The sequence below is a fragment of the Myxocyprinus asiaticus genome, chromosome 23 (genome assembly GCF_019703515.2).
Source record: "Myxocyprinus asiaticus isolate MX2 ecotype Aquarium Trade chromosome 23, UBuf_Myxa_2, whole genome shotgun sequence".
NCBI lineage: Eukaryota > Metazoa > Chordata > Actinopteri > Cypriniformes > Catostomidae > Myxocyprinus > Myxocyprinus asiaticus.
This window is the reverse complement of record NC_059366.1, coordinates 36,704,140-36,719,860: the sequence shown is the minus strand read 5'-3', so window position 1 is coordinate 36,719,860 and position 15,721 is coordinate 36,704,140. Positions and strand designations below refer to the sequence as shown.

At 36.0% G+C, this 15,721-nt stretch overlaps 1 protein-coding gene across 7 annotated transcripts; it reads left to right on the top strand.

Annotated features, from left to right (window-relative positions):
• Positions 1 to 419: 419 nt before the first annotated feature.
• LOC127414073 (uncharacterized) lies at positions 420 to 12,397 on the top strand. 7 transcript variants are annotated; one of them, XM_051651789.1, is made up of 8 exons: positions 420 to 617; positions 702 to 731; positions 892 to 1,053; positions 1,318 to 1,422; positions 4,135 to 4,292; positions 6,922 to 7,062; positions 9,427 to 9,507; positions 9,629 to 10,729. In XM_051651789.1, the coding sequence occupies exons 1-8, from the start codon at positions 608 to 610 to the stop codon at positions 9,947 to 9,949; spliced, it is 1,008 nt and encodes a 335-aa protein (XP_051507749.1). In that variant the 5' UTR covers positions 420 to 607; the 3' UTR covers positions 9,950 to 10,729. The 7 variants fall into 7 exon arrangements, with proteins under 7 accessions (XP_051507749.1, XP_051507751.1, XP_051507750.1 ...); XM_051651792.1 differs by lacking the exons at positions 9,427 to 9,507; positions 9,629 to 10,729 and adding exons at positions 11,682 to 11,815; positions 12,367 to 12,397 and having other exon boundaries at positions 429 to 617; XM_051651793.1 differs by having other exon boundaries at positions 439 to 617; positions 6,922 to 7,066; positions 9,629 to 9,763.
• The last annotated feature ends 3,324 nt before the right edge of the window (positions 12,398 to 15,721 follow it).

Sequence of the window (15,721 nt, the reverse complement as noted above, 5' to 3'; positions counted from 1 at the left end):
TTAAGGACTATAAGAGCCGTTTTAAATTGTCTAACAACAAAGAAAAGCTTTAAGTTTTGGTGTATCTCCTAACATAATTTGAATAAAATGAAATAAAAAACATATTTTACAATTTCTTGCCTATTGGGAAATTGATAATTGTACTCAAAGGGTTAGTTCAACCAAAAAATAAAAATGTTCTCACCCACATCAAACCCATCATACAACCCCATATTACTATTTTTTTCGTCCATGAAACACAAAATAAGAAATGCTGAAGAATGTTCACGTTTGTCATGTATTGCAGGCAACAAAAATATTCAGTGACTAATGGCTGCCAGTCATGGAATTTAATACAATCATTATATCACAGTCATCAGCATTTGGATCTGACTATGTAATCTTTATCATTGTGATTAAGCATTATACAAAGGACGCTTAGAAAAATATACCATGGAAACAAATGTTTTCAGTTCGACTTATTTACTGCCTCATAAAAGGACAGCGAACCAGTTTCAGTTTCGTTTCTTGAAAAGGAGCCATCCAGAGAACGGAACTCAAACTCTCACGTACACAGAATCAGTTCTGTGTGCCCGTGTTGGTTCAAGAGCATCCCAGTAGATTTACGATGGATCCCTGTAAGTGCCTGCTAATAACTACAAAATCTTTCATATTCATTTATCACTCAATGACAAGCAGTTTACCTGTATTTTGTCTCTAAGGTACAATGATTGCAGCTGGTGCAGGAGCAGGTAAGCGTCCTGTTTCAGTTACTTTTGTTACTAAGTTTCAGTGAAACATTTGGCACAACACAGCTGTTACAACTGCAGTTGTTTTTAGTGGCACTTAAATGATCTGTATATTCATCTGAACATTTGAACTGACGTTTGTTTGTTGTGTATTCGATGTTAGTTGCAGCAGTTGCTGCAGCTCCTGCTGTTGTAGCAGCTGCAGGTTTCACTGCCACTGGAATCGCAGCAGGTTCCTTGGCCGCCTCTATGATGTCATCAGCCGCTCTGGCAAGCGGAGGAGGGGTCGTGGCTGGATCCGTGGTAGCAACGCTTCAATCTGTGGGTGAGCCAAATATCAAAAGGGTTATCTTAGAAATACAGGCTAAAAGAGAATCTCATAATGGGTTATGTGGAGTCTGGAAACACACAAGCCTTCAGTGAGTGATCAAATTACTTTTAAAAACTTTCAATAAATAAATAAATACTTAAAAAAAAAAAAAAAAATAAAATATATATATATATATATATATATATATATATATATATATATATATATATATATATATATATATATATATTTGACTCTGAAATCATTTTATTTCATTAGGTGCTGCTGGAATCCCTTTAGGCGCAAGTGCAGCTATTGGTGCTATAGGGGCCACTGTGGGTGCAGTTGTGGGGGGACCTCTTATTTGCAGTTCAGGAGAAACAGGTAAATCTGTTTCATTTATAAGTGCTGAATATATATATATATATATATATATATATATATATATATATATATATATATATATATATATATATACATATACATATATTACCTCATTATCAAGTTTTATTATATTTTCAGCCAGTTTAAATATTTAATGTTGAAAAGTAATTTAAAGATGGTGAAATAAATTAAATTAAATAAATTAGAGAGAAGAACTGTTTTTGTTTTGTGTTTTGTTTTTTGCCATTGATGCTGGTAGCCAGTTTGGCTAAGAACTAAAATGTGTAATTTAACATCTGTTTATTGAATTATATAAATAAATTATTTAATTATCTTGCAGCAGTTTACAGCGCTTTGGCTCTAATATAGGAGGGGACACAGCTTTTCAAGCTGCTGGTAAGCCAAATGTCAGGAACATAACACATTTGTTTTGTCCCAAACCCTCCTTAATCTGTTTAACAATGAAGGCTGAAATAATTTATGCATGGATTTCTTATAATAATAATAATAATAATAATAATAAATGGATTTCTAACATGGATGAATGATTTTAGTAGCTCTGGAAACACAAAGGCCTCCAGTGTGTCATCATTCCATTTAAAACAAATGATGCATTTTGGAAATTAGATCTGAAATAATGTCTGTCATTAGGTGCTGATGGAATCCCTGTCATTGGTGAAGCCATCATTGCCACTGCCCAACTGCACTACATACAGTAACTGGCCATATCTGTAAAGTAATGCCTGTTTAATTTAAATGCTTTATATTTACTCATTGTCTGCCTCTTGTGGATAAATATCACAACATCTCTTAACACTGCACTAGCTTACAAACTGAACATGTTGCCACAGTGTTGGAATAGTGCTATGTAAATTATTATCAGTTGAAGGAAACTAATATGACATGTTTATTGCAGCACGAATGACCCAATAATTAATAGTTATAAGAATCTTTAGGTACCATACAATTTCTATTTCTATTCAGGGAGTCAGTGCGATGCTTCGTCCTTTCTGAAGTATGTGGAGGCTTTGATACTTGCTCAAGGCTTGTTTGTAGTTCACCTGAAAATTGTAGTCACAAAGAAAAGAGGAATCTAATGTAAAGCTTATTTTTGTTTATATAGGGAGTCTGTGTAAAAAAATAAAAGCAAGATCTGTTGGCCTACTACATTTCCTATCATGTTAAAGACTTATATTTACATATTTAAATGTGTTTAAAGCTTTTAGCAAACACTCTTATAATGCAACTTCCTTTGACTTCCATGTTGAATCTCACAAACCCTGTCAGCTGTATTGCATTGTAACATTATTTTCAATGCAACTTTGATGACAGCTAAACTTTGACTTTACCTGGACAAATCAAACTGTTTCAAACTTAAAACCTGATGAATAAATTAAATCTATAACACAATCTGTGTCCTGTATTTTCTATTATTTATCTCCTTGAAGCCACTACAGCAACCAGCCCCCATATTTATCACAAAACTCAGCAGACAACTTTAACCTGCAAACATCATTAAATCAGGAAAACGCCAGATATTGATGTCTTCACTTAGGCTAACAGCTTGTTATTTAAAGTAACCATTAATGTGTAATTCCCACACATTTTGACCAGTTAATTTCCATGAATTTTCCAATTGTTTGTGATTACTTTATTATTATTATTTATTCATTATAGATTAAAAAATGCATTTAAAAATGCTTAAAGTTGATTGGAGTGAGATCAAAGCTTTTGAGCTAGTCAGGTCACTCTGCGGCCATCTTTGGAACGCTCCCGGGCAGCTATTTTCTATGTAAACAAGCGTCATGACAGTGCAGCTCCTATCTACTTGAATGGGGAAAGACCGAAATCTCCAAAACAGTTTGTCAAGTTTATGATAAAAGAACATATTTCCAATAAACAAGTAAAATCTTACAATACTTGTTTCATAAATTGTGCTTCTTTTCCTCAGATCACGCTAAAAAAAAAAAAAAAAAAAAAAAAAACAATTTCCTGACTTGCATAGCTAATGCGCATGCGCCTTCTCTAGTTGATTGACAGGCGATGTCTCTGTCTAAATGTGATTGGCTTTTTTACTTTTAGGGCGGGACTTCCTTTCCACATCTGTTGACCGCTGGGCGTTCCAATTTCTCCCATTCAGTTTAATAGAAGTGACCCATTTCTGCTGAATAGTCTCTGGTGGGAGCCAATGACACTCTTCATACATCCAAACCACTAGGTGGCAATAGTTGAATTATTTCACCAACCAGTAGCGTTTACGAGGAAGAAGCACAAATCACATTGGGCTCTGTTGTCACGTATTTTAGAGTTCTTTCGTAGTTTCAACATAATGGTTATTTGGCTTTTAAAGTGATTTTAGGATTTTTATATGCAATGTAAAATTTGTAGTGAACACTCCGTGGTCTTGATTAAGAGCGAGAATGGATCATTACAGGGTACCGATAATAACAGACTGTGAAGAGCTACTGGGTCGTTTTCGGTCGTTTTCAGTCGTCTGAGTCGGTTCGCTACGAGCAGTTTCTTGCGGTCTGGAAAGACATGGACTTCAGCAGCATCTTCCAGTGAGTTTAAATGGTTTGAATTTTGAAGCACCGAAAGATATAAAACATCTAAACTCATTCATATAGATGCCAGTAACAATTTTATGTAATCATCTAAATTGCACTTTACGGATGGGATTTTAAGCACCACCATTCCTCTGTCTATTTGCAGCAGTAAACCGGAGCCGAAAGAGAGAAGAGACTTCGCTCGTTTGGTGCTGTCTGTGGTGTCTCCATACCTCTTTCCCCCGTACACCTTCCAGATCAAAGTGGGCGGACTTTATCTGCTCCACGGGCTCTTCAACACAGCTCTGCACTCCCAAAGAAAAGGTGTGCTGTCACGCATCATTATCCAGTCGTTCTCTGCCATCACTATTTTGTTTGAGCGTTTCAGTTTAGATGATTTTTATGTACTCTGTTTGAGTTTAAACCCCTCTAGGGTTGATCATTAAGCCACTAGCTGTCACACTCCGTGTTCATAAGCATGACACAGATGTATAGTTCACCTAAAAATGAAATCATTATACACTGGCGGCCAAAAGTTTGGAATAATGTACAGATTTTGCTCTTATGGGAAGATCTATGTACTTTTATTCACCAAAGTTGCAATAAACTGATCACAATGTATAGTCAGGACATTAAAAATTTCTTTGCCCACTCTAACCTTTTCTTTTAGTTTTTCTGTTTCAAAAGTGGCTTTTTCTTTGCAATTCTTCCCATAAGGCCTGCACCCCTGAGTCTTCTCTTTACTGTTGTACATGAAACTGGTGTTGAGCGGGTAGAATTCAATGAAGCTGTCAGCTGAGGACATGTGAGGCATCTATTTCTCAAACTAGAGACTCTGATGTATTTATCCTCTTGTTTAGTTGTACATCTGGCCTTCCACATCTCTTTCTGTCGTTGTTAGAGCCAGTTGTCTTTGAAGACTGTAGTATACACCTTTGTATGAAATCTTAAGTTTTTTTGGCCATTTCAAGCATTGTATAGCCTTCATTCCTCAAAACATTGATTGACTGACAAGTTTCTAGAGAAAGCTGTTTCTTTTTTGCCATTTTTGATCTAATATTGACCTTAAGACATACCAGTCTATTGCATACTGTGGCAACTCAAAAACAAACACAAAGACAATGTTAAGCTGCATTTAATGAACCAAATAGCTTTCAACTGTGTTTGATATAATTGCAAGTGATTTTCTAGTACCAAATTAGCAATTTAGCATGATTACTCAAGGATAAGGTGTTGGAGTGATGGAAATGGGGGCTGTCTAGATTTGATCAAAAATGACTTTCTTTCAAATAGTGATGGTGCTGTTTTTTACATCAGTAATGTCCTGACTATACTTTGTGATCAGTTGAATGCCACTTTGGTGAAATAAAGTACCAATTTCCTTCCGAAACAGCAAAATCTGTACATATTTCCAAACTTTTAGCCACCAGTGTATACTCACCTTAATTACGTTCCAAACCCCAAATGCTGTTATTTTCTCTATGTAAGGCAGAGTCTTCATGGAGCTCTTTTTTTCATACAGTGTCAGCTACACACAACAGGACACACACACACAAAAAAAGTAGCACAAGCAACCCGTGCACTAGTGATGTAAATATTTGCACTAATTACGAATCGATTATGATCCTTACGATGCATAGTGAAATCTGAAATTTGGTCACAATTTGATTCGATCCGATTATACTAGAACGATTTATAATTATTTTCAAAAACATGCAGAAAATATTCAAAGGTTTTTACTGAACGTTCTTAATTCAGACAGCACAGAGCAGAGTCACAGATGCATTAAGGACCAAGGAGGTTTGGCTAATGTGTGGCTGCAGATATAAACAGAAAAATATTAGGCTACTAATGTTACATGCATTATAGGTCTGATATGAATAAAGGATAACATAATGACTTGATGAAAGCACACTCACAAACAGACTGTATGTAAACCGTGGAATAAGCGTTATAGATTTGCGAATCATGTATCGATGCATTTTTTTCACCCCTATTGTGCACTAAATTGCAAGTCTGCAGAAGCTATACATATAGGATAGTTTTGTGTGAGGAACACACCCAAACTGTTTTTCTTCATATGCATTACTGACAATCTTCCTCTCCACAGAAGCTCTCAAATCCTGTTTGCGTCCACATTTTGATTTCAGATATGCTTCTAACATGTCTTGTAACACAAGAGACAGGGGAAGATTTTCAGTGAATAATAACACAAATTTCAGTCTGTGCTTCACAGAAAGCTATTGTATGGCTTCAGAAGACTTTGAATAAAATGCGCGAGTTGTATGAACTACTTTTATGGAAATAATCTTTTTTTTTTTTCTCTTCTCTCCCCAATTTGGAATGCCCAAGTGGTGGCGTAGTGACTCGCCTCAATCCGGGTGGCGGAGGACAAATCTCAGTTGCCTCCACGTATTAGACCGTCAATCCGTGCATCTTATCACGTGGCTTGTTGACTCCGTTACCGTGGAGACGTAGCGCGTGTGGAGGCCCATGCTATTCTCTGCGGCATCCACGCACAACTTACCACGCGCCCCACGGAGAGCGAGAACCACACATTATAACGACCACGAGGAGGTTACCCCATGTGACTCTACCCTCCCTAGCAACCGGGCCAATTTGGTTGCTTAGGAGACCTGGCTGGAGTCACTCAGCACACCCTGGATTTGAACTCGCCACTCCAGTGGTGGTAGTCAGCATCAGTACTCGCTGAGCTACCCAGGACCCCTTTATGGAAAGATTCTTAAAATTCTTCTTTTGCATTCCACATTAAAATTAACAGCATACAGGTTTGCAAAGACATGAGAGTGTGAACAATGACCAACTGTTTTTGGTGACCCATTCTAAAATTAGGTTGCTCTGGGGAGACTGTCCCTGTAGTCAAAATGTAATGTAAATTGTTGCAATTGATTGAAAGCTATTTATAACCTGTTGTCAATGTTCTGCTGTGTAGATCCGCATGGCTCTGAAGGACTGGCAGGATGTTATGCAGTTCCAGCAGGATGCAGTGAACGCTCTGCATTATGATGTGGTTTATATCCTCAGAAAACTCCTGTCAGAAAAATCTTTCTACTTCACGGCCATGCCAACAGTGGTAGGTCAGTCTGCCAGATATTCATGCATCTAAACTGCTTGCAAACTCAATGACCCATCTAAGGCATGAAGATCTTATACAGCCAACCAGACTAGAATGGCTAAAGCCAAAATAAAAGGTCAGGAAGATGACACCTTTGATCACCCTACAAATGAAGGGGTTAACTGAGTGTCAGGAGACCATAATGGTGCCAAAGATGTACGCATTACAGAAACATGAAGCTATGGGTTTCCATTAAAACACATTGGCTATGTTTACATGCACTAATTTTCGTCAATCCGAATAAATTAAATACAATTGCAGATTCCAAATGTACTGTTTATATGTCCCCTAAACTTTGCAGTCTCATACAAATATTCGTTTACATGTGCATTACATGTATTCTAAACCAAACTTCTGTGCATGCAAAGAGCGTCAGTCGTTGTGTTCTGAAAAAGCGGAGAAAGGCTGAGAAAGTGAGAATGGCACCAAAGTCCGTAATTGATGTTTTTGCTTTGTTGAGATATCTCAAAAAAATATGCCAGAAAAGCTTTCTTCTTATGTAACTCACTCTACTCGGCAAACGAAGAATTAGAAGCAGCGTCTAATACCCTGTCTGACTTTACCTTGTATTTGCCTCATGCCCATTCCTCCTCCAATCTAACCGCACGCATCTCTGGATGCAAGTACAAAGTAAAGACAAGTGGGTTAGAGTTGTCCTTAAAGGAGTTTACAGATGTGGAATGGATACAAAATAATAGGGACTTTAGGCAACATCAGACGGGATGCTACGCAAAATTCACTAAGCAAAAATGATGCCGGAATGGAGCATTTAATCATTTAAGGAAAAAAAAAGGTAGGCTATTTAAAACAGCAAGAGAAGGGGTGCTTGCAGTGTTAAATAACTGTCAGAAGAAGAGTTTTACTCTTGTATGATATAAATAGCCTATGTCTAAAACCTAGATATTATTATTAATAGACTACTGATATTTTTGAGGTTTTTTTTATTCAAAGCCTATAACTGTTTGTAATTTAACATACATTTTGAGGAGGATGTTTAGGATATTTACTGTGTTCACTTTGCATCATATCTTGTAAAATATAATCTAACGGTTACTTTCCTAATCTGTCACGTACGATCGACTGTCACTATGGCAAACAAGAAATGCTTTAGAAATTATAGTTTCGACGTCAGGAAGTGAGTGAAGTTGCGTACACTGAAAAAATTATTTTGGCCCTAATTAAATTCAACATTATTAAATTTTGCTCAATTTTAATAAAAAATAATTAGTTTTTATACATATCACATGTGTTTTGAATCAAGCTATGTAAATTAATTAAAGTCAGTTAGAAAAAAATAAGATGGTTTAATTTGAGGTCCTCTCTGCGCATGCATGTGAATGACACATGCGCAGTTTCCTTGGCGCCAAAGGGGAATTTCCAGTACCGCGCTGTTTGAATGGAAGACATTTTCCCTTCAGTCCCGGAGTTTTATTATTCTGTCGATTTACATGGTAAGTAAGATGTATGTCATATTATGCAGTACCATTTATGAGGGATGCCTAGTGAAGTTCATGGTGAGTCTGTTTGAACTGTGTATCTTAAAGGAATAGTCCACCTAATATTTTAAATTCTGTCATCATTTACTCACCCTCACGTTATTCCAAACCCGTATGTGTTCTTCCGAATACAAATGAAGATATTTGAAGACCATTTGTTTCCATACAATGAAGGTGAATGGTGATCAACACTTTGACGCTCCAAAAAGATATAAAGGCATCGTCAATGTAATCCATGTGACTCATGTGGTTTAATCAAAGTCTTCTTGGGTGATTTGATTCCTTTGGGTGTTGAATTGAATCACCTAAGAAGAATTTGATTAAACCACACGAGTCACGTGGGTTACACTGACGATGCCTTTATATCTTTTTTGGAGTGTCAACGTTTTGGTCCCCATTACCCTTGATTGTATGGACACAAACAGCTGACAACTTCCTTCAGATATCTTCATTTATGTGCCAAAGATGAACAAAAGTCATACAGGTTTGGAAAGACATGAGGGTGAGTAAATGATGACATTGTTTTAATTTTGGGGAAGAAAATTCCTTTAAAGACAATGTTTATGTATGTCAGTGGATTATCTGAAAATATTTGTTTTGATCCGAGCTAACTTGTAGCCTGTTCCTGTATTGAAGACCCAAGGAAAACAAAATAGTACAAAAATAAAAAAGATTTACAAGATTAAATAACATGCTCGTATGCTAAAAGATAATGCCAGAAGAGATACTGTTTGACCCTCACTGCTCTTTCAGCAGTGCAGCCCAGTCCAGTCCACAGAGGACCCTCACATCAGTAACAAGAATTTGTCAAAATTTGCATCCTTAGGGGAGATCTTTCCTTGTGACATCGCTTTGTTCCAACTATTTGTTGGAGACACCTCATCCCAGAAAGAATAAAAAAGATTTTGTAAGCAAATAAATGGAAACCACAATAAAATAATGGTTTATAGCTTATCAATTTAAAATCGTCAGCCAATTACCAATCAAAAAACAATGTCTAATAACAGTTTCTTTTAATTTAAATATAGGACATCCAAGGAGATGATGTCTTGAAAGTCCTGGCAAACACAATCATGGCCATTTATGTCATCCGAAAGGAAGGAGGAGATCTAGGACACTATGAGGACATTGGAATTGTTGTTGATGGGGTCATCATTCTGGAGCACATGAGATCTATAGCACAGGCCTGTGCAGTCATGCTCGGTGCAATCTATGCGCTTAATTTGGCATACCCAAAAGAGCTCAAATACTACTATGAATTCATACAGAAAGTCCTTATGCAAATGGTTTCTGAAAGGCTCTCCTCTAAAGTCCAAGGACTGAAAAACAAAATAAGTGTAAGACTGTAGTTTTGCTACAGGCACTGATGTTCATGCTCATATTGAGATTTCAGTTCAGATGATTGTCACAGCCTGGAACATTGCACATTTTCTTTTCAAGAACCATAAGTTTATAGTTCAAGCACTTTTATAATTACCATATAAATAGCTGTTTTTGATTACAGTTTTTATTACTTTATTAGATTTTGTTATTTTTGAAAATGTATCCTTTGATAATTTTCTTTTTTACACAAATGTGCAGTTTGTTACTTGAAATGTCAGCACATTAACTGTTGCATTATAAAAGTGTATTGTGGCTGGTTACTTGTGTAGCCAATTGTAACAATAGCCTATAAAATGTTCCTTTTTAAATGTGAGTTTTAAAATTTCCACAGATATTGGAAGGGTTTTTTTTTTTTTTAACCCACAAAGGTGATTTGTTGTTGGACATGTTGTTCACCACAGCATTTGAAGACACTGTTGCAGTTTAAGCACTGTTGTATTAATGATGCACAAACAGGTGTTATGTGGCCAATTACCACTTGTGGGTTTCCTTTTATATTTTTTTTTTTTTTGTGGGTATTTTATGAATGTGCAATTTGTTATTTTAAATGTCAGCACTTTGTTAGCAGTTGCATTATAAAAGTGTATTGTGGCTGGTTACTTATTATGTGGCCAATTGTAACAATGGTGCCTTTTTAAATGTGAGTTTAACATTTCTACAGATGTTTTTATATATATATATATATATATATATATATATATATATATATATATATACCCACAAAGAAGGTGATTGTTGTTGGACATGTTGTTCACTACATTTGATGACAATAAAGTTGTTAAAGTTATGTTAGTGACATATTTGTGTGTATTTGAAAGGCATTCAATGGCCTCTCATACTGTTAATTAAGTACCACTGAAACTAGTAGATTAAGCTAGATAATTTACAAACCGTTGAAACAAATTTAATTACATATTTTTATATAATTTAATTAGAATTAACATGATTAAATAAGGGTGGAATTACTGAATTTAATATACTCAAATCAACTCAATTTAATTGAGCTAATGCAACTTAAAAACAATTGACTAAGTTCAACTAAATATATTTATCTAAATTTAGATAATTAAATTTTGTGCAACCACTTACCTTAAAAAATTGAAATAAATTCAATGAATAATTTTTTTCAGTGTACAGGCAATGGAACACAGAACGCCGTAACCGCACCTACTGCTTAAAGGCCCTATTAAGAATGACACAATGTTCTTTTTTGCTTTATGTGATGTCATGAAAGAACATATGTGCCCTGCAGAATATTCAGTGCGAGCCCGCATACCCTTAATAATGTATTTTGTAATTGCTTTGTAGGTTCACGCGAAGATTATTATGTATAAACCTACATGCGTACCACATCTCACTCGTATTCAGAATGCAAGTGAGAAAGTAGTCGGATTCAAACGTTTACATGGCTAATAATTTATTTTAATCTGATTATTTTAGGTCTACACCACCCCCTTCAATCGGATGGAAATTTCATTCGGCTCAATTGGATCATTTTTGTGTTTACATGAAGACTGTTCAATCCGATTGAGCTTTCTGTCAGATTCTAATTGGATTATTTGGTTACATGTAAACATGGCCATTGAGTTGTGTATTTCCTATGCTGTGTGTTTGTCCAATGTTTTCCCTAGCCATGGTCTCATGTGTAGTTGGCTTCAAACTCTGGCCCACGTTACTCCTAATTCTTTGTTTTCACAGCTCTTTTGTAGGATGAGGAGGGAAGATGGAAGGGGAAGGAAATTATGTGTAGAGTTTGTTGATCCACCATCACGACCTCAGGATTTTGTCACTACAGACATGCTAGAGTTTAGTCACCATGGCAACATAACAGGGTCAAAAGCTATATGGTTGTTTTGCTTTTCTCAGACATATAAGTTAGGGATAAGTTATAGACCTAAGTTAAACCCAAAAACTGGTTAAACCAGTATTCAATTTGCTCAAATATGTTTTTGAATGCGTGAAAATCTTCGCCTCTTTTATAACTGAGATGCTAAACATCAGTCAGAGGTAAAGAAATATTCCATGTTCAATACAAGTTAAACTCAATTAACAGCTTTTGCGGCATAATGTTGATTTCCACAAAAGATAAATTAGACTCATTTTTATAAAAAAAAAAAAAAAAAAAGCAAAAAATCACTGTTACAGTAAGGCATTTGGCACAGTGGAAGTGAATCGGGCTGATCCGTAAACACTAAAATACACATCGTTTCAAAAGTATAGGCACAGGATGTAAACATTATACATGTTAACATGATCTTAGTGTGATAAAATAGCTTACAACCTTATCTGTGTAAAGTTCATCCTAGTCTCATAGAATGAACGTTACTATAACTAAATGTTTGCAAACTGAGTTTTACGTGCTGCTTTTTATGTTTCGTTGCAGTTTCCTGGTGAAATGAACAATAGACTCTCTACAACAACTGTGCATTTTATTTTCTTTCATACAAATCACGAGTACAGTGGCTGATTATGACTTTATAAACACTTGTTTTTCGCTCTATAACTCAACACACTGCTGTTATGATACAGAAACACTTTTACTATAACGCATCATTTGAAAAACAATACATTTAATGCTTGTATTACAGACTAGCTTGTGCGGTAGTTTACCTCATAGAGTGGGAGGATCATTCATTTAATGATGGGAGTCACATGTAAGAGGTAAATCTGTGAGTTCAGGTTTGGTGGTTGTGGATTAGTTAAAGCAAGATTAACATATTTTTCTGGTTGAGTTTTGCCAGTAACAAAACAGAGTAATTAAAGGATCAGCCTGCAAACACAGTATCTAAGTTTGTGATTGTGAGTTTTATTTTAATTTTATTTTTTACCATGAATACAACCATTAACCAAGAGGTGCCAAGTGGTTGACCGATATGGGTTTTTCAATAATTATGCCAGTATAGAGCAGGGTAACTCTGTATTATAAATGTGTTATTACACTTCTGATAATTGGCCAAGTGGTGCATATACTTTCAGAATTGCCAAATATCATGTGATTAATTGAGATATCTGTGTTGTACTACTTGTAAATGGGAATATGATTCTCAGGAACTTGCCAATGTCCACGAGCATTATGAAAATCTGAAGAAAGCCGTTTTCACAGAACCAGACCCAAACCTCAACCTTGTCCAACAAAACCTGGTTCCTAAACTAAGCAGCGCCCTCCTCACCCATTCCAACTGGTAGAAGAATCATGCAGTAAGTGTATTTATGTTTGTGCTTATGATGGGTGTGTATGGTATAAAACTATTTCAATGATGATGCTTAGTTTTTTGCATATTTCTGGAATGTGTGTTCCATATGTGTTTTTTTTGTTGTTGTTTTTTGTTTTTTTACTGTGTGTCCGATGCTGCCTTGATGTTTTTTTTTCAGGACTTTGAGCAGCAGGATGCTGGAGAGGGTCCTTCAGATGAAGAAGAGATGTTTTTTACTTTCACATGCTTCTTTAATACATATCATATGTGTTTTCTTTCCCTACTGCAAAGCTGTTAGCATCAATCAAATCTAAATCATATGGACAGGTTATGGAGGTAAATAAAACTATTACTTACACAAAAGTAATTTTTGGGTCAAAATTGTTCTATTTGAAAAACATCTAGTTATGCAGACATATTTTCTCAGTTCGCGACAGCTTTAATTTCCATCATTTTGACATCATGTTCCGTCATTTCTGTTGTAGACCTCCAAATCCTGGCGTCACAGACAGGCACAGTTGGTCCCAGCAGCTAAAGCTGACCTTGCATGTAAAACATCTGCAAAAAAGAAGAAAAACCCATCACTTAAAATGCGCACCCAAATACTCTTAAATATTCGAGGTTAGTTCCGCCCACCCAAATAAATTCACAGAGTTACAGTTTGTTACCATTGATTGCCACCTTTTCTGTTTGGTAGGAAACGAGAGTGAGGGGTTGACGAATGTGGTGTTTGAGTGCAGTGAAAGAGGAGAGTGCCACAGGTAAGCAAACAAATGCGAGGAGGTCATTCAGACCAAGCAGAGTGGGTCATTAGGTCATGCTGACCAGTCAGAGTGAGAGATGAACCTGGGTTGTCACAGTACCAAATTTTAGTTGCCAAAACCAATATTAGTAAAATTTTACCAATTAGTCAAAACAATACTAATTTTAATAACAGCAAAAACAAATATGCTATTGAACACACTCCATTATTTAAAAAAAGTTAAGTATCAATATTAATATTAACATTTAAAGACAAATTAACATTAAAATGTATTTCTCAATCAAATAAACACCGTTTTAAGTTACTCAAGTAATTTTTAAAGTTCACAGTCAGTAATAAAATAAAATATAGCTGCAAGCAGCAAATAAGGTGCAAGCACATCAACCATTATTAGGCACAACAATGGCAAAAAATAAGTAATTACAGCAATCTGGTCATGATTTTAGGCAAAATGGTTGAAAAACTATGAATATTATCAATTGCAATGGGACATAAAAGCTTATTACTTTTGACCAACAGGTGGCGCTGTCACCAAATTGAAATGGTGTGGTCAAGGTGCAGTCATGATGACAAAGTTTCTTGTCAATGTGCCAAAGTGTTGCCAAGATAGAGCATGAAAATCATTCTGGCACCGTGCCATCAAATTCATTGTTGTGTTAAATGAAAACAGTTTGGTCTTTCAACACAAAATCCATAACTTTTTGTCGACATGGTCTGAAGGTGGTCTGATTCGGTTCAAATCTGACAAACTCTTTAGGAGTAGTTTGAAAAAGTAGTTTTTTAAGGATTTAAAAATGGCGAACAGGAAGTTCGATCGATCATGGCATAATTGGTATCCACATTCTCGGCATGACCCACGGAATCTTCCAAGACTGATCTCATGACAATAGCACAAAGTAATCAAAAGTTATTAGCATTTTATGAAAATTTGGTATAACTTTTGACCAGAAGGTGGCGCTGTCCCAAAACTTTTTGAGGACCTTCAGGGCATTGGGTCAATGAAGATTCGTAACGATATGCCAATGCATTTGAAAAATAAAGCAATTTACATCAAAATTCAAAATGGGCAACGCGACATAGGAAAATTTAGTATCATTCGACTCGGCATCCCGCACAGAATCTAACAAGACCAAAACCGTTCAGAAGTTATAAGCAAAAATATGCATTTTTCATATCTCGTGACCACTAGGTGGCACTGTGCAGGTACCCTCAGGTCATGGTTGTCATAACACACACCAAGGTTGGTGTGAATATGCTGAAGTGTTGCAGAGATATAGCCTCACATCCAATTTGGCATGCTCTACATCGCATTTGTTTGCGCGTTATTCAAGAACTGTTTGACTAATCAACTTGAATTCCATAACTTTTTGTCAGCCTGGTCTGAAGATGAACTGATTCCATTTTCGTGCAAATCAGATGAATGGTCTAGGAGGAGTTCGAAAAAGTATGTTTTTTGAAAAATTCAAAAAGTGCATTCGATTCATCTCAAGCTAAAAATGTTGATTCTAGCACTTACGGTTCAAAAGTTAGCATAAACGTGTGAAACTTTGGGCAGTTGGTGGCGCTAGAGGGTTTGCTTCAGTTAATGTCAAATTTCACAACTTTCCCGCATACGGTTCTATGGGCTGCCATAGACTCGATGTCGGAAGAAGTGCTTGGCCCCTAATGACAAAGAGATAAATTACAAGCAATAGTTCAAATAATATTGACAACATTGATATTAATGGCATTAGTCTTGTTATGTTCTAATGATGTACAGTTTTGATATTTTGACTGGTAGA